This window comes from Arctopsyche grandis, chromosome 3 (assembly GCF_051622035.1).
Source record: "Arctopsyche grandis isolate Sample6627 chromosome 3, ASM5162203v2, whole genome shotgun sequence".
Lineage (NCBI taxonomy): Eukaryota > Metazoa > Arthropoda > Insecta > Trichoptera > Hydropsychidae > Arctopsyche > Arctopsyche grandis.
Window position 1 is genome coordinate 31290279 of NC_135357.1, and position 24948 is coordinate 31315226.

Genomic DNA, 24948 nt, shown 5'->3' on the forward strand with positions numbered 1-24948 from the left:
GTTTTTGACTATTTTTGTATTAAAAAATAACGCAATCAACACGCAAACGCACATAGGTAAGGCCAACAGGCGACTGCATGACTCAATACCACGCGCCAAAAGCGACGAAAACAATAGCTTACGGAAATATAGTTGTCTCTTTCTCTCGCATTGATTCATCGATCAACAAGAATATGCAAGCGAACAGTCAAAAACATGACTTTACCGCATTTAAATCATACTTTGGAACGTAGAAATGTATAAATGTATTTTTTTACAATAAACCACTTTTGTAAATCATACAAAACTATTAAAATAAATTTCTTGTAGTTCATTCTAGGAATACAAGAAATATATGTAGGATGTATAGCTTTGAAAACCACATAGTTATTACGAAAAACGTAAAAATTGAGGCACTTGCATACCCCACTTCGGTGAGGGAGGGCTAATTTCACGTAAATTACCATGTGGTGCTCACTGTACATGGAATATTATATTTTTATTTGTATTTATTATTATTTTTGTCTCACTATACTGCTTTCTTGTTTATATATTATGTACTTGCTGTATTACCCGGCTTCACTCGGTATTTGTTATATAAACCGCTTCAACATGAATAACCTAATAGTAAACATTTTATATAAATTTATTTGAATACTCATTTATTTTTTTATTAAATTGACTGTCACGAACAAACAAACATATATAGTAAGTCTCTTATAAAAATTATATGTACACCACCGACGTCTGCGCCTCCTAGAGGGCGAGCCTTAGGGCTTCGCCCTCAGCGCCTACGCCCCCGGGAACTTCGAATCCTTTGAATCGGAAAAAAGCGAATTATTTGTTCGATGACGTCACGGATTTCTACGAACGAAGGATACGTACATATATACAAAGTCTCTTTCCAAATTATATATTAGATTCTGTATGTGTGCCAATTTAAATAAATAAGTAAACTAATTCGAAACATCAAATATATTGCAAATAAGATACATAGTTCTGTACAGCCAAACTTCATCTTTAAATGTTACCAATAAGCTCCGATAACAAAACTCAATTTTGGAAGTATGCACCTTTTCGCTCTAAGGAATCAATATACACTGTATTATAATGTAATATATAACTAATATAATATTGTTTTGTTTCAGTCGGTGTCGGTGACGGTGTCCGTGTTGACTTTGACGTTCATATCTGTGGACCGATGGTACGCCATTTGTTTCCCTCTCAAGTTCAAATCTACGACGGGAAGGGCCAAAACGGCCATATTCGTCATATGGCTGCTCTCGTTGATTTTCAGTAAGTACAATGTGAAATAATAACTATCTCTCTTTCCATCGCTCTCTGCTCGAGATCGTAAAATCTTTGCAGAAGCTCCAGCGTCTCGCGAACATAACATGGGAGGTGGCAAACACCCATAAATATCTCAACTCGACTACATAATTCCTTTGTACTCACGTCGACCATTTATCTCCTCTCGTATAAATCAAATCGTATGTTTAATTCATACCAATTTCGAATATGAATCCTAGATAGTGCGGTTCAAATTTTGACTAAACCATTACATGTATTCGTAGCTAGTGGGGGGAAAAAGTTTAATGCGTCCCAAAGGATCAAATCGAATCGTCTTCTGTATTTATACATTCCAAATATTCGGTTCTAAATGATGATTTAATTGAATATGAACACATTTGTAAGTGAATATGATATAAAAAAAAAATTACGGAACAGTTGATCATTGAAATTTAAACAAATGTATCTATCTATACATTCGAGTGGTTTAAAGCAGCTTTTTATTGCCTATATACAACGGTAAAAATTATTTTTGAGTTTAAAATGAAGGCTTATCAATTAAAATATTTTAAAGGAAATAATTAATGAATGAAAAATAATCCTTTGAAATAATACCTCATTGTTTTAGCTGTATTATTTTTGAAGTCCGATTATTAATTTTTAATAATTTGAAGCAAAAATTACAACAGTTATATTGCATAAATTATTAAAATATTATGTTTCAAAAAGCAAGTATTTTCAGTATTAATTTTTATACAGGCTGTTTGGTAGCTCGATACAAAACCTTGAAGGGTTGATGCTTACATAATTTACAACATTTTGAGGCACACATACCTCAGTCCAAAGTCTTATGGTTTTTTTTTAATTTGATTTTTAAAGATTTTTAGTAAAAACACCAAAATCTCACAGTTAATTGCTAATACTGCCCAAGTTAAAAAAAGTATGTTAGTCAGTTGCTATTTTTTTGTTTGTCTAATGTTTATTCAATCAAATAAAAATAAATACAACCATCTGTGTCAACAGAAAAAAATAATAGAGGCACCATAAGTTTTAAAAAATCTGTCAAGTAGGAAAAATCCGATATTTTTTTTGTATTTAGATTCCGCGGTTATATCGGGGCGATTTTGACTGGTTTAAGAAAATTGTTTCACTTTTCGTGCCTATTGCACATCCCTATACGACTTTGCTATAAAATATTGTTTAAAAATAGCCATTTATTCATTTAAAAGCTATTTTCTTTAATCTAATATATAATTTCGAAAAAAACTTTGTATGTAAATTTGTAAGTATTTTTGGTTGGGAATCGAAAACAAGACAAAGTTTCTATGAAAACGATTTGATTGGTTGAATATTATTTTTTTTCGATACAAAAAAATTTAACCACTTCATCGCCATAATCGCACCGGTGTGCGCTCCTTCGTATTTAAGGCTATGACTCGTAATTTATTTTGGTTTCTTCAAAATGACATATAAAAATATCCTGTGATACTGATAAAATTGAAAAAAGTCAATATTTTTCGTTAATTTGTGATATATTCAAGAAGTAGTGTCAAGGGTTGGCACTAAACACATACAATAAAATAATCGAATCGGTTTCTACAAACGCGTAGCGATTAAGTGGTTAATAAAAAAACAAATTATTATTTACTATGAGATTCGCCATGTTTACGCTGTTTATATTACAAATACTGAGCGTAGCCGGGTAAAACAACTAGTTATTTCAACTCAAACCAAGTGGATTCAGTCGTTATTTTCACACTTTCCCACGCTTCGTACCCAGACATGGAAATTGAAGAATACTTCAAACTCTTAAATGTACATTAGAAAGTGTATACTGTTTCAGGCAAAATTATTCTGGAACATTTCACAAACACATATTCATACATAATATATGTATAATATTACATATACCTCGAGGCATTTCAATATAAATGTACGTACGTATCACATATAGAAAACGTGGTTATAAGATGTGTATTATGGATAGGAGAATATTGAAGGAATGTACTGAACAAATAAACTAGGAGCCACAATGAAGTAAAGGACGCATAATCTCGACCACGTAAACAGCACAATGATTGCCATATTCGACGGTTTGATTTTCGGTAAATACGGGAAATCGATATGCGGAAAATCCTTTGTCGTGGAAAACGGGTACCTGAAGAGCGTATTGTGTGCCACTCGATCATTCCATTGTCGTACCCAACAATACCCATACACACATATGTTTGTACATCTGCAAATTCTTCGCGATGTCGACTTTTTTACATTTAACCAAATAACAACATGTCTATGTCTGAATTTTCACCTGAAAATATTCGCGCGGTGGGAAAAGTGTGAATGGTGTTTGTTTGGCTATACCAATCGATGGTGCAAGTTTCGCCAATAGATGTATATATTCGCACATGTGTACAAAACTAGTTATATGCCAAATATTGGTTACCTATCAATTATAAATTGGCATGATTTCAAATGATGTGCACATTATGCTTTTTGCATTTATCGGCTGTAATTGATTGTTTGAATATTTGATGTTGACTTACATAACGTGTACGTGGTAGACATCATCATTTGCCGGCTGTACCTTCTGCCCGCACAGTTCTTTTTCGAATGGCTCCTATTCCAAGAGCTATTCGACTTCTTAATGAAATCGTTGCTGCCGAGACTGAATGTGATATTTTCCACCTTAGTAAGCGTAAATTGGAAATTACTCTAACCCATTTATCTGGTAGTCTGCGCTCATCATTGTTTTCATGATTGATTGTGATTTATGAGTGAAATTTTGATTAACTCTCTTCCATTTGGGCCTTACAGGGATGTTTTGTATTTGTAGTTGTTTCTTACATATTTATTGGAACTGGCTGTAGGTGCAAGGCATTCCTTATGCTATATTTTTACTTTATCTGTTATTATTAAATGCTATTTTTTATGTTTATGTATGGATGTATTTATGTTTATGTTCAAATTTTTTTTTTATGTATAATTGATATATTTTTTTCAATTATACATAAAAAAAAGTATATTATTTTCGTTATGTATTAATTTATGTTTAATTGTTATTTTGTTTTTTTTTTTGTGTTATATTTTTTGACCATTGTGGCGCTTTAGGAATTCCTGTTATGCCACAATGGTCTGTTTAGAATAAAATAAATAAATAACATTCAATATGTCAGTTTTTGGTTCTGATTGTTTTAACCTTTGAAGGACGGAGTGTCGAGATCGAACATGTGTCCCGAACCGGGGTCGAGTAAGACCCCAGTATTATGCTATGTTAATCAAAATACAGCTTTTCTCAATACAAATGGGTTCAATATATATCTTATTAATCATTTTATACATCAACATAAAAAAGTTTTAGTTCTATAGCATGTTTTTGACTATTTTTGTATTAAAAAATAACGACAAGCATCAACACGCAAACGCACTGCACAGTAGTTTACTGCTACTGCACAGTCGACTGCATAGCCACGCGCCAAAAGCGCCGAAAACAATAGCTAACGAAAATATAGCTGTCTCCTTCTCTCGCATTATTCATCGATCAACAAGAATATGCAATCGAACAGTCAAAAACAAAACTTATCGCTACCGCCTTTAAATCATACTTTGGAACGTAGAAATGTTATTTTTTACGATGTATCACTTTTTTAAATCATATAAAAATATTAAAATAAATTTCTCGTAGTTCATTCTAGAAATACAAGAAATATAGGGTGTATAGCTTTGAAAACCACATATGTAGTTATTACGAAAAACGTAAAAATTGGGCCACTTGCATACCCCACTTCGGTGAGGGAGGGTTAAAATACTTCGTTCTTAATTTTAAGTGTGTTTAGTATCCTATTTTAGCTAACCCTTTTACTTACAAATATACTGTGCAAACATAAAGTCAACTTCCGCTTCCTGTTTGGAAAGTAAATAGAGTTTTGTTCAAACTTATTACTGTTTTGTAGGAGTTTGTTTGTGCATATATGTTGTGTAAATAAATATATATGTACAAACTTTAATCTATTTTTTGCAATTAAATTGCAATTTAAGACCGTTAATTTTTAAAACCGTTTTCCTAGCAAAATATAATGTAATTGATTTGATGATTTATTTTTAAAATGAAAAAAGGTTGTTTTAAAATGACTTTTTAAACATATTTTATGTTTTGTCACTTACTTTAGAGAATTCTAATTCTTCAATGCGTGGTACATTTAGTAATATCACTCAGCAAAGATTCTTGATCCCAAATATATTATTGTCGATACATTTTTCAAAATCAGATTACATTTTTCTGACGGGCCGGAATGTGACTAAGCTAACAGAGTGAAACTTATAAAAAACTAGTAAAAAAATAGTTAAGATTTTATTTATAAAAAAATGTTTTTATAAATGAAAAAAAGATAAACATTCAAAGATTATTTTTTAGAAATACAATATGTAAAAATACTAAACTCTATTCCTCTCAAGTTACTTTTTGCCTGTTCAAATATTTTTAACCGTCTATCAAAGTCACTGTCTCTTGGGAAAAATTCCCTATGATTTTTTAGCTTCTCTATTCTTTTCAACTACAATTTCGACAAACATTTTTGCTCTCTATATTATAATGTAATATAAAATAAAGTAAAAATCTCATTTTTAAAACATTAATACATATACAGACAATCATAGGGACATCAAATTCACATTGAATATATCAAAGTTCCAACTTTGGCATCAAAATCAAAACATGCGAGTGACAATTATAATATAATAATAATCACAAGGATAGAGGAAATTATTCAAAGGATTTAAGGACCTCGTAAATCAAGCAGGATTTCAAGGACACATACATACATATATGGATATATATTAGAGGCAATCGCAACACTCCATTAAGTATACGCATATGGTACTTCGCACAGTACAAATATGAACTAATTTGCGGTAAAGTTCGAGCTTAACCGGATTACACACAAGCGTGCTTACAAGACGAAGTATAAAAGGTGTACTAGGAATCTTCGCTTTGCCATCAAAATTTCCCTATGGTGGCAAAGAAGGGGCCTCGGGCCTAATAAACGAGCCCCTATTTAATTATCCGATAGGTGCCTTGTGCCTCCATATTTGTATTGTGCTCCAGAGCGAATCACATAACCAGCCTCTCGAATCTATTCGGTGAGTTGAATGACAAAAATTGGATGTGACCAACCCACGACTTTATCTATGTATTTGAGGAATATAAAAAGGTTTCAAAACAAAATTCGATATTGAACCGTACAGCCAGATTATGAAATACTAATAACTATGACAGCATTTTCAATACAAACTGAGCGCAAATGTATGGAAACTTCCACAAGACAAAAGTTCTACTTCCGGTTGTCAGATTTTGTTCAAATTTTTTTTATTACTTAAAATCACTATCAGTATTGTACTCATTAAATATCAAGAAAATAAAAATAATTTAAAATGTAAAAATAAAATAATGAGATATTGTTTTAAAAAGAAATACTACTTCTGGCTTACGAATTCTAACCAAAACCTTATCAGCTCTAAGTTAGTACATAAAGAATAGAAATATTAATTTTCAGTTTGATACTATTAGGGGTGTGGAAAGAATTGTGGTCACAACATTTTCGACTTTTCTATGAGGAAAAAATCCCACTTCCGGTTTATTAAATTCAGTGATTTTTTTTATTATCATCACATTGATACAGGAATTATATTTGAATTTTTTCGTGAAGATCACACATGTTTAAGGGGTCGAAAAAAATAGTCGAAGAAAAATTTAAAACTGCCACTTCCGGTTGACGGATGCTTACCATATTTTATACGTAACTTTGTTAGCTTAAGAGGGCTGTACACCCGAAACCTTAATTTTGTTACCGTTCCTTTCTTCGATATATATATTGAGTGTATGTATATATTGAGTGAATGCGACAATATATATATCAATATATATATTGAGTGAATGCGACAGTTGCGCTTCGACCAGATAAAACGTATTTTAAATTGACAAAATCGAGGTTTCGTATTCTACTATTTTCTCCTCCAAAACTGGACCAATTTCTAAAAAAATGTCATCATCAATATGAGAAAGATACTTTCTGTGCATCTATCGGCGTATTTTTTTAAAAATCGACCGTTAAATAAGCACGCTGGACTCGTTTCGTGGGTGTAAAAAAGAGGCGATTTTATAGATTTTTGGCGGCCCCTAGCTCCTTTAAAAAATAATTAATCAAAAAAATAAAACGATAGATGCACCCCAATGGTGGATATCCATAGCATATTAAAAAATAATTTATCTAGTGCCATAATTGAGGAAGGGAGAAGTATAGTACGTTTGTATGGACAAGGTGCTGCTGTCCAGCCCTCTTAAGCAAACAAAATTATCTCACAAATTTCAATTCGCTAATAAACTTCTTGTGGAACTAATAAAAAAATTATTAAAAACTATAAAATAAATTAATGAAAATCAAAATAGAAATTTTTTTACACATTTATGAAAAAAATTTTAAAAATTAATCAAATTTTCGAAAACGAGCTTAATTTATTCTAAATAAATAGAAGAAATATATACATACATACATTACGAAGAAAATTTCAAGAACTATTCTATTTGATACGATACGTGTAAGTGTACGTATAAAATTTGTTATCACTTATCTCGCCGTCGCATTTGTACTCATAAGGTTAATACGTTTACATCCGGTAGTGTGTGTGGGGTAACCACGCGTTCCGGATAATTTCTAAGGCAAGTGCACTAGCCCGGAACTTCTCGTGACGTATGATTGACGCGTGTGTATACCGTGTCTAACCTTAATCGCCCCATATATTTACCTACAAATTACTGCACGCGAATCCATGAATATACATATGTTTCATTTTACTATTTATTACTTTAAATTTATTAAATTAAATTAAACATTTTCGGACCTAAACATATTTTTAAACGCTCGTATTTAGTGGGTCAAACTTAGTAAAGATTGATTAGTCTCTGCTCTGGTAACTCAAAAACATGATTTTTTGTTGCTCAGTGGTATTTACGTAATTTTGTACTAGTCTCTATACTAGTGAACTATGGACAAAATACAAGCAGGGACAATTTCGAGATTAAAGGTATAATACAACAAATACTACCAGGCTCTCTTCGGCTACCAAACGGTTGCAGCGCGTCGCAGATATTTGTAGAAGGACATGTGCTTCACTTTGAGGCCATTCTTAGGGTGAGACCGGCCTCCCTACGCCGTCGTATATTTTTATCGTCAAAAAAAACAATAAATTGATTAATTATTATTATGTTATTATTATTATTTCATTATTTAATATTTTTATTATTCATATGGAGGGTCGGGATCGCACTATTCTCCCTATCGTCTGGAATACAAAAGTTATTATTATTATTATTTATATTATATTTATAAAGGCTCGGCCCGAGGTTATATGGTGCCCCTAAACAAATTGGTTTCAGCCCCCCCCCCTCCCCCCCAAATCCTTAAATTTTAAACAATAAATTTCTTGAAATTTCATGTTGTAGAAAAATATATTAAGACAAAAACAAAAAATTAAATTTAAAACTCATGTTTAAAAAATATAGAGTGAAAGAAAAAGTTAAAGAAGTTTACATTAAGTTTACTTAAAATCTACCATTGCGAGAGGGGGGTGAAAAGGGAAAAAAACGATCGGAATAGTGTGGATAAATCCGGCAATGTAGACAATAGTCGTCACCGAGAAAGATAATGGAGTATTTTAAAACGTGTCTTATTTAAAACGATTATTTTTCACCATCGTAATGGCGGACGTCATTTCCACATACATATACTGATGACCAAACCGATCAAAATGGCAAAGTTTGAAATCGACCGGATAAGAACCCAAATTTCGTCGGACAAAAAAAATCGAAAGCTAAGTAAGAAGAGGCTAGTAAGAATGAACAAAATAAAATAAAATACGGATATCTATGAATAAATTCGGTAATGAAGACATCAATTAATATTCAACAATGAATTGAATGATTGTATAGATTATACATTTCTTTTTTCGAATATGATTGGTTAATATATTTAATTTCGTGAAGCAAATATATCCCTGATATACATATATGTATATATGTATACCTATTCATCAGATTTCAGCGTTATTTTACATACATATATATCTCAGTGGTATTTTATATAAAATTTCAATTCCAAATTACCATTTGTACCAATGACAGTTTGCTGTTTTACAAGTTCTATTCGTGAGTCGTTGATATTTGACAGCCAACTTCTTGCGTTCCTGGTAAATTTTAATAGAACAATATCGACGGCTTAGTTCACAGTTATTGTATGTCCATTTTTGAATTTGTACCGAATTTTAAGTTTGTAGATGCTGGAATAATTCTGGTTTTTCCTTTCAAGGTAATTTATATATACCACATAAATTACCTTGAAAGAAAAAACCTGGATTATTCCAGTATCTACAAACTTAAAATTTTATACAAATTTAATAGCCAGAAACATGGCTTGGTGGTTGGGCTTTTGCCTAGCACCAAGAAGCACCGGGTTCGATCCAGTGAGTTGACCTCGATTGAAAAGAATTTATTAAGAGTATATCTGGTAATGCTACTGGTCAGACTTGGATATTTATGCTCCAGGTCGATCGATTCCTATCAGAGTTTGCCAATTTTTCTGATTTCATTGTTGAAACGGTTCATCGACTAAATTGTCTGAAAAGCTTCCTACCTACTATGTCACCTCTATGTATTTGAGTATGATTAATGCACAATAAAATTTATATACAAGTTAAAATTCAAAGATTATACAAGTTAAAATTCATAGATTATACAAGTTAAAATTCATAGATTATACAAGTTAAAATTCATAGATTATACAAGTTAAAATTCATAGATTATACAAGTTAAAATTCATAGATTATACAAGTTAAAATTCATAGTGTCTCGTAATTCAGTGACTTTTGTAATAAAAATGCTGCATTTTTTGTAATTGGCCATGAAGGCGCATTGGAGTTTACCTGCTAGGCCTTCCTGGTATATGCATATTGTTATGTATGTACCTCGCTTTTCAATTTAGTTCCCACAATTATCAAATTCACTTTCTCACATCCATATACGTGAGTAAATTAAAGTATATTAAAATTCCTGTAAAATAAATCAGATAAGATAGGAGTGCCTGACTTTGCCCAATCCAAGAATGCCGGACTTTGCCCATCCCATAAGATAAAAAGCATTTATCACGATTTGATCACATAAGTCAGTCATCACCATCCAGACTCCGATAGTGGTAGTCATTAATATCGACCCCGCAAGTGACGGTCAGCACAGCAGCAGAACAAAGTGAACCAAAGTACATATAAATTAGTGAAACAAAGTTATACGTATCTCATTTTAAATTCATCATAGTTCCATAATTAAATCTGTAGTTTTTGAATATATCTACCAATAACATAAATTTAACGTTTTTATGATAATAAAGAAATCTTGGTTTGCTAACCAAGTAATTTAAAAAATATATAAACTGCGTTTTAGAACATGACAATATGTATGTATATAATAAAAATTATAAATACATACATACAATAGCACTAAATTGATATGATATGTACATTAATTTATATATATGTATATATATCTTAGCTAGGCTTTTCAGCAAATGCATCCAGAACCAAGCTATACCAGAAGGATGGAATAACGCAACTATCATTTTAATACACAAAAAAGGCGACAAAAGCGATATCAAGAACTACCGACCCATTAGTCTACTTTCAGCGGTCTACAAGCTCTTCACGAAGGTTATTACAGAAAGGCTGAAGAATATCCTCGACGAGAACCAACCTATAGAGCAGGCAGGGTTTAGGGCAAATTTCAGCACAATGGACCACCTCCAAGTAGTTGGCGAACTAATCGAGCGCGCCAACGAATATCAACGGCCATTGTGCATAGGTTTCGTCGATTATGAGAAAGCCTTCGATACAGTTAGTCATAATGCAGTACTTAACGCTCTAAAAACACAGGGAGTGCCGGAACCCTATGTGGGACTGTTAGCTGCAATATATAAGAATGCCACAGCTTCGGTTAAAATTTTTTCAGGTACAGATAGATTTAGCATAGGAAAAGGAGTAAGACAAGGAGATACAATCTCGCCCAAGTTATTCAATGCGGTGCTTGAGGGAGTTTTCAGGAAATTGGATTGGGATACAGCCGGAGTAAGCATCAATGGTCGCTTTTTGAGTCACCTTCGGTTCGCAGACGATATAGTTTTAGTAGCTCGTGATTCAGCTGACCTACTTATCAGACTAACACAGCTGGACAGGGAAAGTAGAAAAGTAGGATTAAAAATTAACGTAGATAAGACTAAACTAATGTTCAATAGTTATTGCATGCCTGATAGCATCCCCTTAGATGATAAACCAGTAGAAGTAGTAAATAATTATTTATATTTAGGTCAAATAATTGACATGTCTGGTAGTAAAAATGAAGAGATAAAGAGACGTATGAAATTAGGGTGGAGTGCATTTGGACGGATGAATGCTGTTTTTAAATCAAAAATGCCACTCTGCCTGAAGAAAAGGATCTTTGATCAATGCGTTTTGCCAGTGATGACGTATGGATGTGAAACTTGGACACTGAACGCCAAGATGCAAAATAAAATCCAATGCACTCAAAGAAGTATGGAACGCTGTATGCTTGGCATAACGAGGAAAGACAGGAAGCGGAACACGTGGGTGAGAAATATGACAAGGGTAGTGGACATAGTGGATAGAGTGAAGAGATTGAAATGGCAATGGGCGGGTCACGTAGCTAGGAGGATGGACGAAAGGTGGACAAAAGAAGTGCTTGAATGGTACCCGAGAGAAGGCAAAAGAGTAAAAGGAAGACCGCAAGGAAGATGGGTGAACGAAATTAGGAAAATGTGCGGAATGAGATGGATGAGTGTTGCGCAAAACAGAGACGAGTGGAAGCGTGTTGGAGAGGCCTTCATCCAGCAGTGGATGGCGAATGGCTGTAAATGATGATGATGATGATGACATATTACAAAGGCAAACTCTGGAACTTAAAGCCGGTATGAATAGTAAGAAGATTCCTACACGACACATTGTACCTACATATTACATATATAGGCTTTTGCCATAATATGAAGCACGATTGCGATTTCATTCGGCAACAGATTTTGCTGATGCATTTTGAATGAATGCCACGCAAACTACATTCATACATATATACATTCTATACATTAATATACATTCTACAATGTGTGTTTAATTTATTTTCCAGATATTCCCGAAGTCGTGGTTTTGCAGACGAAGAGGAGCAGCATAGTCAGATTCCAACTGGAGTACTTCACCCAATGCGCACCTACCTGGAGCACCAACAGCGATCTCACTTGGCACATCATCAAAGCGATCTTCTTATACTCGTAAGTACATCTTTTTCCAACCGTCTACCATCTCGATCTGGACCACAGGAATATGCCGGGTCGATTCCTGTCCCGGGACGGCGAAACCACATCGCTGACAAGCTCCCTAAGTCCCTTATCTGGCCTGGAATTGCTTCCGAGTAATTGATCACCGAGCTGGGCAACCTCGAGAACCCCTCGCAATAATTCAAGACCCACGCCCTTCTGCCATGGTGGCGAAAAAGGACGGGTTTGTTGATGTTAAAAATGTTACGATATATACGGGATAGAGATATAGCTTCTCCGGGTTGGTCTCGTTTCTCCCTCGGCTGTGTTAACCGTTTAAGTGACCGAATTGTATTTGAATAGCGACGATTTTTTCCGCTTGTTTTACGCTTTTGTGCGCGCGTATTGAGCATTTGTGTAGAAGTAAAGTGGAGAGTGAAATTCAAAAGATGGGTCGCCGATGAAAAGGAAGCTTAAGAGATGTTCGGTTTCTCATTATTAGGAAGGCATCGCTTTGAATAGGTCAAAAATTTGATTGGACGTTTGAAATAATCGGTTTTTGAGAAAACATCTGTATATACATATATACGAGTGTAAAAATATATAAATGAGCGGTTATATTTGAAAGTGGCACAAGTTCACTTTTCTTCATTTCGAGAAAGATTTCGCAAAACATTAAATATAATGTTTTGCGTTTAACAATATTTAAAAATACTGGTGGCCTGTAATACGTTTATTCTGCTATTCTGAGATTCTGGAAATATCGAATTAAAATAAGTGATAACCATTTGTGAATTATGGCAAACAGAAAAAGTGCTTTTGGAACTAAAAATTGGACGCCACTATCAAAATATAACGGTTCATATCATTTATTCATCGATTACGTATGAGGATTAAATAAATGTCTTATTGGCTAGTTATAAAGTGGTAAAAAAAACTAGGTCTATATGTTAGGAAAAACTAAATTCATATTTTATAAACAGATATTTTAATGTGGTTCTCCTACAACATTTTATACTATGCACTAATGTTATGCCCGTTGAAATTTGAACGGGTGGTTTCGGAAATAAATTGATACATGATTTAAAATAAAGTTACAATACGAATAGTAATAATTAATCTGAATCGGAACTGCAACAGAAATTGGGAATCGGAAACCGGAACTAAAACAGGAATCGGGATTCAGAACTGAAACAGGAATTGGGAATCAGAACTAAAAAAGGAATTTAGAATCGGAACTGAAAAGGAATCCGCATATGGAACTGAAAAAAAAATCGAAATCGCATTTGAAATCGATATATAATATCGCTATTCCGTCTGTATGTCTGCCTGTCTGAGATAACGCTAACTGTACTATAACGTACGTACTATACATCACATATAAACCACTTCCAAAACGTACATATGTATTATATATACGAATACAATAACGAAGGAAAAAAAATATTTAATAAATGAATGAATTTATACAAAGTTTAGGCTTTTTATCGATTCATTATGTTCGGCTAGCGTTATAACACACACACACACACACACACACACACACACACACACACACACACACACACACAGAGAATAGCGTCTTTATATACATTATATATAATATCTACCTGTATGGATTTTCATAGCACGCCAACTAGTAATTATTCAAATTCAATTTCCAACGCTGCACTTGACAATAAAGCAATCGAAACACATAATTAATTTCCCAAATAAAAAAAAACTATTGTACAAAATCCAATCACAAAAACCCTCAATTGAAATATTCGAAATGAAAAATTATCCAGCTTACGGAGAAAAAAAAAGCATTCATTCAAATCATTCAACGAGCGGAATTCAAATATCAAAGGCAACTGAAAGGCCTTTTCATTCACAGTCGGGAAAGTAGGGAACGGAAATATACTTAGCGTAAAACATTTGTTTTGAGCAATTAAATCCCACCCTTTCTATGTATGTTGAGCTCATTTCACGCGTCGCCTCTTCTAACACGTTAACGACGCTCGTTATGATGTCAAAATGCGCGAAACACACTTTTCCATCCAATTCGCAACCGCTAATTGATAACTTTTGTCTCCAGTTGAATATTATAATATTATATATCGGGAAGGTTTTGTTGGAGTTTCCCACGTGAAAGCTTTAAAGCGACACCCGGTTAGAAAACTTTAATGTTTATGTACGAGATTGCTCGATGGGGTGTGAGCGGTGGTTTGTTTCCCTCGCTTGCCATTAAATTTCGCACTTTTCTTCGTTAAATTCCAATTATTCGTCGTTCCAATATTTAGTGTCACTCAACGAAGAGAAAATATTTGCCGCTCACTCTAGCCTTCTTCCTTCTTGTCTAATTTATTTATAGCTTTTATGTGCAATAGTAGTTGCTGGTTCTAATTCCTGTATACTTGTTTATTTTTATTTTAATTCTAGCTGAACCTAGCATGCGTTGCAATTCCAGAATAAGGCATGCAATTCCCGTTCCCGTTCCCGTTCCCGTTCCCGTTCCCGTTCCCGTTCCCGTTCCCGTTCCCGTTCCCGTTCCCGTTCCCGTTCCCGTTCCCGTTCCCGTTCCCGTTCCCGTTCCCGTTCCCGTTCCCGTTCCCGTTCCCGTTCCCGTTCCCGTTCCCGTTCCCGTTCCCGTTCCCGTTCCCGTTCCCGTTCCCGTTCCCGTTCCCGTTCCCGTTCCCGTTCCCGTTCCCGTTCCCGTTCCCGTTCCCGTTCCCGTTCCCGTTCCCGTTCCCGTTCCCGTTCCCGTTCCCGTTCCCGTTCCCGTTCCCGTTCCCGTTCCCGTTCCCGTTCCCGTTCCCGTTCCCGTTCCCGTTCCCGTTCCCGTTTCCGTTCCCGTTCCCGTTTCCGTTCCCGTTCCCGTTTCCGTTCCCATTCCCGTTTCAAGTGGTGGTTGGAGCTCTACTAACATCTCTTCAACGCCGTGTCGTCATATACCAACTGGTAACATCGTTACCAACGAACACATTTCTGGTAACCACGATGGTGACTACACAATGGTGCTTCAAACTTTTGCGAATATTATTATTAAGAGGTTTTTTCCCGTTTTTTTTTCACAGTAAACTTCCCAGACATGCATACAACAAATCCTGATCGATTTGGTCGTGATCGGTTGCGTGGCTTAGGAGCCTATACGAGACAGACAGACAGGTCCTCACGGAACCACCGCTAACTCCAGAATATCTGTACCTATGTACTTATAAAGGACAGGTTGCACAGCTTCCCCGATTCGTTAGTGTGTCTATTGTCAAGGAACGCAAAGAGCTACCCTGGAGAGCCTATTGTTTAGGCACGAACTCGCCCTGGTCTGTGAGCACTCCAGTATACCCTTTGTTCGGACACTTCCTGAGTCCCGTTAACCTATTCTGGGGTATCTATTGTATGTACATCCACGAACCCATTTAGACAGTGGATATTCTCTCTCTCATGTTCTCACATTAAAATCTATTTAGAAATTTATATATATAAATTTATTAATTGGGGTCTAACTGTCAAGCCTTCCTGATATACATATATCTACTAAAATTAAAAATATATTAATGTAGGATTCGAATCCAATAAGATACGTGGTAGGGTTGAATAAAATTCTACGTTTATTTCATGATTTTGGTTTTGAAATATAATTTATATATCATTGAAGGTTCTGTAAATGTTATGGCGTAGAGAAAGAATAGCAATACACATGTATCGACTCGTTGAGTTTAATTGCGTGGAAAGAACAAGAAGAGGGATCAGATAAGCTGTGATTTATGTAGTAGTTCCGAGGCTTGATAAATTTAAGGGATCATCTCAAATCTCATGAGAAATAACTATTTGATATGAAACAATTGGTTCTACGAAGTGATAATATTTGAGTCCTATTCAGTGCCCCTGACATGAATTATTCTTTTGAAGAAAAATTAGATTAAATTAATTTTCCTTTTTTTAACTATAATTTTTAGTACATTTTGAAAATAATTTGTATAGTATTTAAAGTTGTTTAACTTTAATTCATAACATTTCTCAGTTTAAATTGAAATAGCCAAAATTTCAATGAGTTTTGCAATGCTTTATAATACGATACCCTTCAAAAGTTCTTTGAGTTGAAAATATATCTTATATTCAAATCCTTAAACGATATTTATTTATATCCTAAGCCAAATCAAATGACATATATTTCAAATATTGAATGAGTATGTATATACATAGTTTGATATAGTATGTAGTTTAAAATATTCAAATATTCACATATTTGAATATTTTAGAGCAAAAAATTTTTAAAACTAGATATATTGATAAAATTGTGGTTTTTTTCACTTACGATTACAATTCAAGAAAAAATTTGCCACTTATCCGACCGTTTTCATACTTTGCCATATTGCTCATTTTGGTCATCAATATAAGAAAACGTATCCTCCGCCATTACGATGGAGAAAAAATATCGTTTTAGACGCGTTTGAAATTTGAAATTTCTGAAAAGTGCCTGATGTTTATCCAGTTTTTTAAACATAGATTGGTGGTAGTAGAATAAAATTGTTGGTATTTTTATTCAACATAATAATTTTTTTTCAGCTTTTGCAATATAATTTCAACGTTTTGATCAATCTAGATTTTATATTGTGAATTTATTTATTTTGCTTAAAGAACCAAACCCGAATTTTTGGAATACGCTCAGGTTCCGTCCACGTTTATCTCCCCAATTAACCTTATGAAGAATATGAATCAAACCACATTGATCATATAATAAATGTGACAAATCGACGTGCAATTAATAACATTTTCTTACGCAAAATTCATTACATAAAATCAGTTAATGTGGAAAATAATCAAGGTGAAGTCGGGACCCCTTTGTCGGCCCACGCTCTCCTCGGATACTTTCCCGCGCATATATTTAATTAAGCCGGAAGGAAACAAATACGCCTCTTCGCGAGACGACAACTTCGATAAAGATGAAACGAAAGGGGTGGGGGTGTGGAGATGAGGGTAAATATTATATTATTTGTCGAACGTGATCCGGCCGCACCGTCGCGAATTATCCCCCGCCATTTATACACCTCAAAATAACCGAAAGATCAAAGCTTTCCGGATGATCGAAGTTGTAGAAATTAGCCCCAAACGTGTCGAAAAAAAATGCTGGAAATGAGTGCGTTGAATTTCAAATTGGTTTTTGAAATTCGATTTTTTAAAACAATAATATTGCACATATATTATATATAACACTTTGAGTGAACTAAAATATATATGAGAGATAATGTGAACCTATAAAGAAAATTTTATAAAATATAGAGTGAAAAAATAAAAAGTTATAGGCGTTTAAACGATTAAAATCGGACATAGCGAGAATCGGCGAAAAGGGATATAAAGTATGTAAGAAGAGGCTAAAACGAACAATCTGGACAAACAGTCTGAACGATCAATTCCAACGATAGACGTCAAGAAGAAATATAACGGAGTGTTTTCAAACGTGTCTATTAGGATTATTTTTCACCATCGAAATGGCGGATGTCATTTCAACTTATATTGATGACGAAACCGAGCAAAATGGCAAAGTTTGAAAACGATCGGATAAGAACCCAAACTTTGTCACACGACCGAATCAAGAAGAGGTTTTAATACAAACGGAAGGTTATTTAATTTGCATGGAAAAAGTATGGAGATTTCAAAAAAAATATTGAAATTATCAGAAGAACGTAAAAATGGAAGTGATCACATCGTGAACACTAACAAGAATACAAATACACATGCTAATTTGTAAGTGGACGGCTGGATGAGTCACGGGAGTATTGGCCAGCAGCATGACTCGGCCAATTTTACATAAATTTGCAATAGATGGTGGTAAATTCTCTGCCAAGCGGAAACATTAGTAGTGATCAGTTTATGTAGAAATTATTTTCTTTTTATTTTGTATTCGTATATACAATGTACATACGTTTTGTTAGTGGTTTAGCTGTGACGACGTATGTCGAATCAAAACGAATATTAAAGTACGGCGAGCGTTATCTCAAACAGACAGACAGACAGACAGACAGACACACAGAATAGCGATATTATATATATGACATTTTTTTGAGTACATTGAAAACTACAACAATATTTTTATTTTGTGCGAGAAACCTTCTAGGAAATTTTTCTACGAAAACTCGAGCTTATAGGCGTGAGGGGACGGCTACTTGACTGGATCAGAGTGTTTTTAAAGTCTAGATACTTATCAGTGAGGATTGGATCCTGCTCTTCAGAATCTCATCCCGTCCTGAGTGGTGTTCCTCAAAACTCTGTTTAGGTCCAATTCTTTTTTTAATTTATATTAATGATATAGCCAATGATCTCACTTGTAAATATTATATTTTCGCCGACGACATTAAACTTTATTGTCCTGCCAACACAGATGGCAACAATTATCATCAAAGTGATTTGGACATAATTGTCACGTGGTCAAAAACTTGGCTTCTAGCTTTAAATGTTAAGAAATGCTCTGTACTCCGCCTAAGAAAAAATAACCCAAATCTTTCCTACAAAATAAACAACCTTTTCCTCAATTGCGTCCAACACCAATTAGACCTAGGTATCATCACCACTTGCGACCTAAAATCGTCCTCTCATATTAATCATATTGTCAACAAAAGTTAATCATTTTTGTATGTTATAAAGCGTGTGTTCAATTTTCTAAATTTAACTATTTTATCAAAAATATATAAAACTTTCATCAGAGCTAGACTAGAATACGCTTTTAACATATGGAATCCTCATTTTAAAAAGGATATTACATATATTGAAAGGGTTCAAAGGAGAATTACAAAGATTCCTTCTGAATTCAAATCACTTTCTTATAACGAATGATTGAAAACAATGAATCTTACTACATACATTGGAGACGAGAAGAAGTAGAGGTGAGTTAATCGAAGTCTATAAAATAGTTAATAATCACTATAATTGTCATATGTCTAATCTTATTACATTCAACGTAAACACTCACCTCAGAGGTCACTTGCTTAGACTCCAAAAAGAATTGATCAGAGATTCACTATTTTCAAACAGAGTGGTTTCAGTTTGGAATAGTCTTCCCAATGATATAGTGACCTCTGATAACGTTAATATTTTTAAAAATAAGCTTGATACTTTTTTCAAAACAAAAGGATTTCTGTAATTCCTCTTTCCCATTATCGTATTTCTGTTTTTTTTTGTTTGTATACATTTTTTGCTTTCTTATTTTTATTTTAATATTGGTTTTTTTATGTATTTTAATTTTTCTCGTGTTATTTGCATATATGTATAATTTGTTATACATATATGCAAATAACACGAGATAACATAATATGTTTGATCAAACCCCTTGGGTCTATCGGCTTTGCCGCCTCCCCCAAGCATATTAAATAAATAAATAAAAACTCCCGCCACAATTTATGTACCGTAGATTATATGGCTACCATTAACATAGAGATTGTGTACAGATACATTTAGCAAACTTACCATTTGTATGTCGTAGAGGTGTCTCGTAGAGACACTAGCAACTTGTTTGTCATTAGATAAGGCTTTTGTTTACAACACAATACGGTTGTCAAGTCCACCTAGAAGTTTTCATCGTTCTGCCAACAAATCTGCCACAGATCTTATACAAAAACCCAAAGTATACATCCATAGACCTTCGTCAACATGTGCTTGCAAATTGCATTTAAAAAAGCCGATAATAAGTCTAATAATTTGTCGTAGTAAAATTACTAGATATGATGCCAACATGGTAGCTAGTGACCCTGCGGCAGACGGCCCCATTAGGGATAGACCGAAAAACAAATCGGACAACCAATCTCCATATAGAGTGATGCATCTCCAGCGTTCCTTCACTGTACCCACTCTGTATGCGTCAAAATGAACATGTTCATCAGCAGTTTTCTTGGCTGGCTTGTTTACACGATTCATACTAGATGTTTATACATAGCGAACCGTCAATTTCGACCGCTGCCTTTCCCATTATTCCACCCCCCACCCCCGCCCTCTCTATTTCGACCAAAAAATACATGTAAAATATGAGAAAAATCGGGCCGGAATATTGGTGGATGGAGTGTGGGGAATTTTCGCGTATGTTTACTCGTTTTTATCCCATTTTTTTGCCTGTCGAAAAAATGTGTACTGCAGAAAAGCAAAGGCTTGTCGCGCCATATAGGAAATGTATTCATAGCACAAAGGAATATTTTATGCCTGGCGTCTTTGTTGCGATGACGAGATATATACATATGTATGTATACACACGTATGTGTGTGTGTGTGTGTATTAATGCATACGATATATTATATTATATTGTACCTACATATATATGTAAATCTTCGCAAAACAGGATTATCTGAAGGATGAGTCGTGGACCGAAGGGTCCTCTGTTTTACGATTTAGGGATGAGAAATTTTGCTGTCTTATTGTATGTATATGTGGCATTATGTTTGCCTTGCGATTGTTTATATGGGTGATTTTATACGTACAGGGTAAGTCATAAGTGAGCGATTTGACATCTAAATCCCTTTTTTGCACAATGTCTCTTATTCATTTTTTTTTTTAATTTTGTAAACCAACTCACTTACAAAAAAGTAATTTTGTAATATTATACATACATAAACTTGCAGTCCATTTCTAACAATTTTTGTATAAATTCAATTTGATTTTATTTGATATAAATCAATTCTTCTTATATTATGCAAGCAGTACTTACAGTACTAGCAGTATACTTATGTAGCTCAGTAATTGCGTTAATGCTAACCACCGAGGGGTTCCCAGGTTCAAGTCCTGGGTTGACCTCGATTTAAAATAGTTTATTTGGAAGTGTTTCTATAGTTCTGCTGGTCAGACTTGGATATTTGTGATTCCAAGTCGGTCGTTTCTTATCAGATTTTGTCAATTAATCTGATTTCATTGTTGAAACGGTTTGTTATCAAATTTGCAAAACCATCCTACCTACTATTTGAATATAATTTCAAAATTATATATTTATATATATATATATATATATATATATATATATATATATATATATATATATATATAATTGAATGTCTCTCTGTGTCTCGTATAGGCTCCTAAACAACTGAACCGATTAATGTGAAAAAAATCGCCTATAAACGGGAACAGAAACAAATCGGGGAAAAACGGAAATGAGTGTCATTGCAACGCAATAATTTCAAATGTGTTCGCGCTTGCGTTTTTCCGATAAATGGGAATGGGAACGGAAACGGGAACGAGAACGGGAACGGGAACGGGAATTCGTTATTGTGGCATTGCAACGCATGCCGAGTTCAGCTAGTAATCTATAAATTATTATTTGTACAATTTTTTAGTCGAAACGATTTATCATAAGACATGGCCAATTACATTTCGTTTCAGTTTTTCATTGCATTTTGGTCAAGAAATACAACATTATTCGTGCTTATAGCGGTCGGTATAATTTGACTTTTATTATTTTTTGTAAGTTTTGAAACATTTACAGAAATAAAATTTTCATATAAAATAGGTACATAAGTTGTTTATATTATTAATTAATTAACGGAATACGTACATATTTTATATTGTTGGAAATTTATATTTTTTAGACGACAAAAGTAATTGTCAACGTCATGTAACGGACAGCAAAACTTCATGACAAAAAATATATATTTTAAAAATAAAATATAATATGTACATAGTTTACGTAAATTCTAATTTATTTTCGGGTTATTGATTGCTTGATTTATGTGTACCTTCTTGAATTGTACTGCGTATTATATTTTTTGAATAAGTTCTTGTCAAATACTATAATGTGGAGCGATTTATCTTATCGATTTTTTTTTCAGATTTCTACCTTCAATCATATTACTTTTTGGAGCTACAAATAATTTGCCACATTTTTCATCTTATTAGAAAATATTTTCCTACTTTGTAAAGCTCGTCCAAAAAGTTTTACTTTCATCTCAATTCTTACGTATTTTTTTATTAATAATAAACTCCTTTCATTCAAAGCATAGCATTTTAATTTAATAAAAATAAATAGTTACATTAATTTGGTATTTAGTATCCTGATTTCAAGCTACGAAATTCTTCTACATAATTGAAAAACATTCCAGTAATTCTTATAACTTAATATACATCCATAGAGAGGGCAATTTCAGGTGTCGATTTTTCAATTAGGCACTAATTTTTCCTCATCATTATAATCATGCTTTATACCTCAAATTTTAATACTAAATTTTGGAACCGTATTTCATTTGTAAACGACTTTAAAATAGCTTTGTTTATATGTTCTATGTATGTATGTATTATATGGTGCGTTTTTATTCTACAATACCGAGCAATGCCGGATAGTATTGTAAACGTTCATTATAACAAGAGTCCGAGTTATATTTCTGGTTTTTTACTTGCTTCACATCGTTCCTAGTATTCCTATAATTATTTTTAAAATACACGTTTGTTGAGCTCGTTATTTATGCTTTGTAAAATAATCCGCGGTATAAAATGGCAAAACGCACGCTAAGGATAATAGATGCGATACATTCCAGTCACGTAGGACTTTTATGCTATTTTTAGTGCATTTTTTAAAACCGGTTATGAAACTCGTAAAAACACCATGTAATTTAATTTAGAAATGAAAAAGCGAGCAAAAACTTTTACTATCGTAATAACAATATCGCTTTCTCAAATGAACAGTTTTTAATTCGACTGAAATTACAATGTGACGACTATATTAGGTCTAACGTCCTTGATCTAAATACTGCGAAAAACATCAAATACGGAGGTAGTACAAAAAAATTGTCCATTTTCCGATATGTAAAAAAAATCTAAAAGATGCGTAATATAATCAGCCGAATTGTGCATATGAATAATTCACGAGCGCATAACGAAGCCTCGCAATGAGACATAAACAAGAATAAAATTCGCTCAGCGTCTGAATTATTTGCTTGCGACTTTCCATATTAAAAGAATGCCGAACGACTCAGAAAAGCGTAAATATTGTACATATTTGTGTATATTTGTATAAAACAGCCCCGTGAACGAAAATGACATCTTTACGGGATGTCGATGCTTGAGTTTTTAACACTGTGACTGCGGGATGCTTTACTCGGTGTTTTTGTTTTAACTGTTTTGTTGGTTTCGTTTCAGGTTGCCGTTGATGTTGATGACGATCGGATATTGCCAAATCGTCAGGGTTTTGTGGAAGTCGGATAATATTCCGGGTCATTGCGAATCTCATAGGTATTCGGCGGCCGGCACACAGACCAATAATTGTAAGTATTACAAAATTTCAATAATTACAACTAAAATACACACAGCATTAATATAAAGGTTAAAACAAATCTTTTAAGTTTGGTTAAAGTTTAGAAAAGTTAATCAATACTGTTGCGTAGGGGTGGGTGGAGGATCCAAATAAAAGGCCAAAGTCGCTTCACAGCATTTATTGGCCACGCACTGCCAGAATGCATTGATATAGCTTAAGTAACTGCTCACAAAAGGCAGGTCGCTCACTGCATCTTCCTCGACGTGTTTGTTTACCTATTGTTATAGTTATGTACTACATAGATATGCAGTCCCACGGTCTCGGCATACAGTCCCACACTTTTTCGATGTCAGTTCTGAGAACTCTAGCGGGAAGTGGCTGGGTGCCGTTACCAACTACTAAGTCTATTCGGCGGTCTCTATTGTTATCCAACGGCACATTAGCCTGGAGATAATCCTCGAAAACCAATTATAACGGCGGCTTCTTTTAGCGTATGCTACAATATTATGAATGACCACAACATTTTTTTGACCACAACATACATATATATACATATATATATTTTATTTTATTTTATTGTTACAAATCAATATACACTCGCCATTACAGATTTGCTCCAATGCGACGGGTGTACGTTGACGAAATACAGAATACATAAACAATCAGAAATCAGAAATACAGTAATACATACATATACAATCAGTATATATAGCATATAACAATTAATCAGAAATAATAATCATAGAAACATCTATGGATTATTTTTAGATTTTTTTTTGTATACAATTTTTATACATATAATAAATACGAAATTATAGAGATATCTATAGATTTCAGATTATACACAGGCAGATTTTGTGACAACAGGATTAGATCTAATACCAATTTTCAGGAACCGTTTCATCAATGATCAGATAAAATTGGCAAACTCTGATAGAGAAACGATCGATTTGGAGTCACAAAACCCCCAAATCTAATCAGCAGTGGCGAGGACTCGAAACTTTGACCTCAGTGGTGCTAAATATATACGCTACCACTAAGCCAAACTGCTGGCTATTGTGTATATCGTTAAGCTTCTGCCTAACACCGAGAAGCGCCGGGTATGAATGAACTGACCTC

The 24948-nt window shown here is 33.9% G+C and overlaps 1 protein-coding gene across 1 annotated transcript in view; it reads left to right on the plus strand.

The window, feature by feature from the left end:
• Nucleotides 1-24948, plus strand: part of LOC143909195 (orexin/Hypocretin receptor type 1-like) — a 153065-nt gene that overhangs the window by 94912 nt on the left and 33205 nt on the right. Inside the window, exons 2-4 of the mRNA XM_077427098.1 lie at nt 1128-1275; nt 12500-12641; nt 23715-23839. Of these exons, the coding sequence (XP_077283224.1) occupies nt 1128-1275; nt 12500-12641; nt 23715-23839 (415 nt within the window). The remainder of the gene's footprint in view (nt 1-1127; nt 1276-12499; nt 12642-23714; nt 23840-24948) is intronic.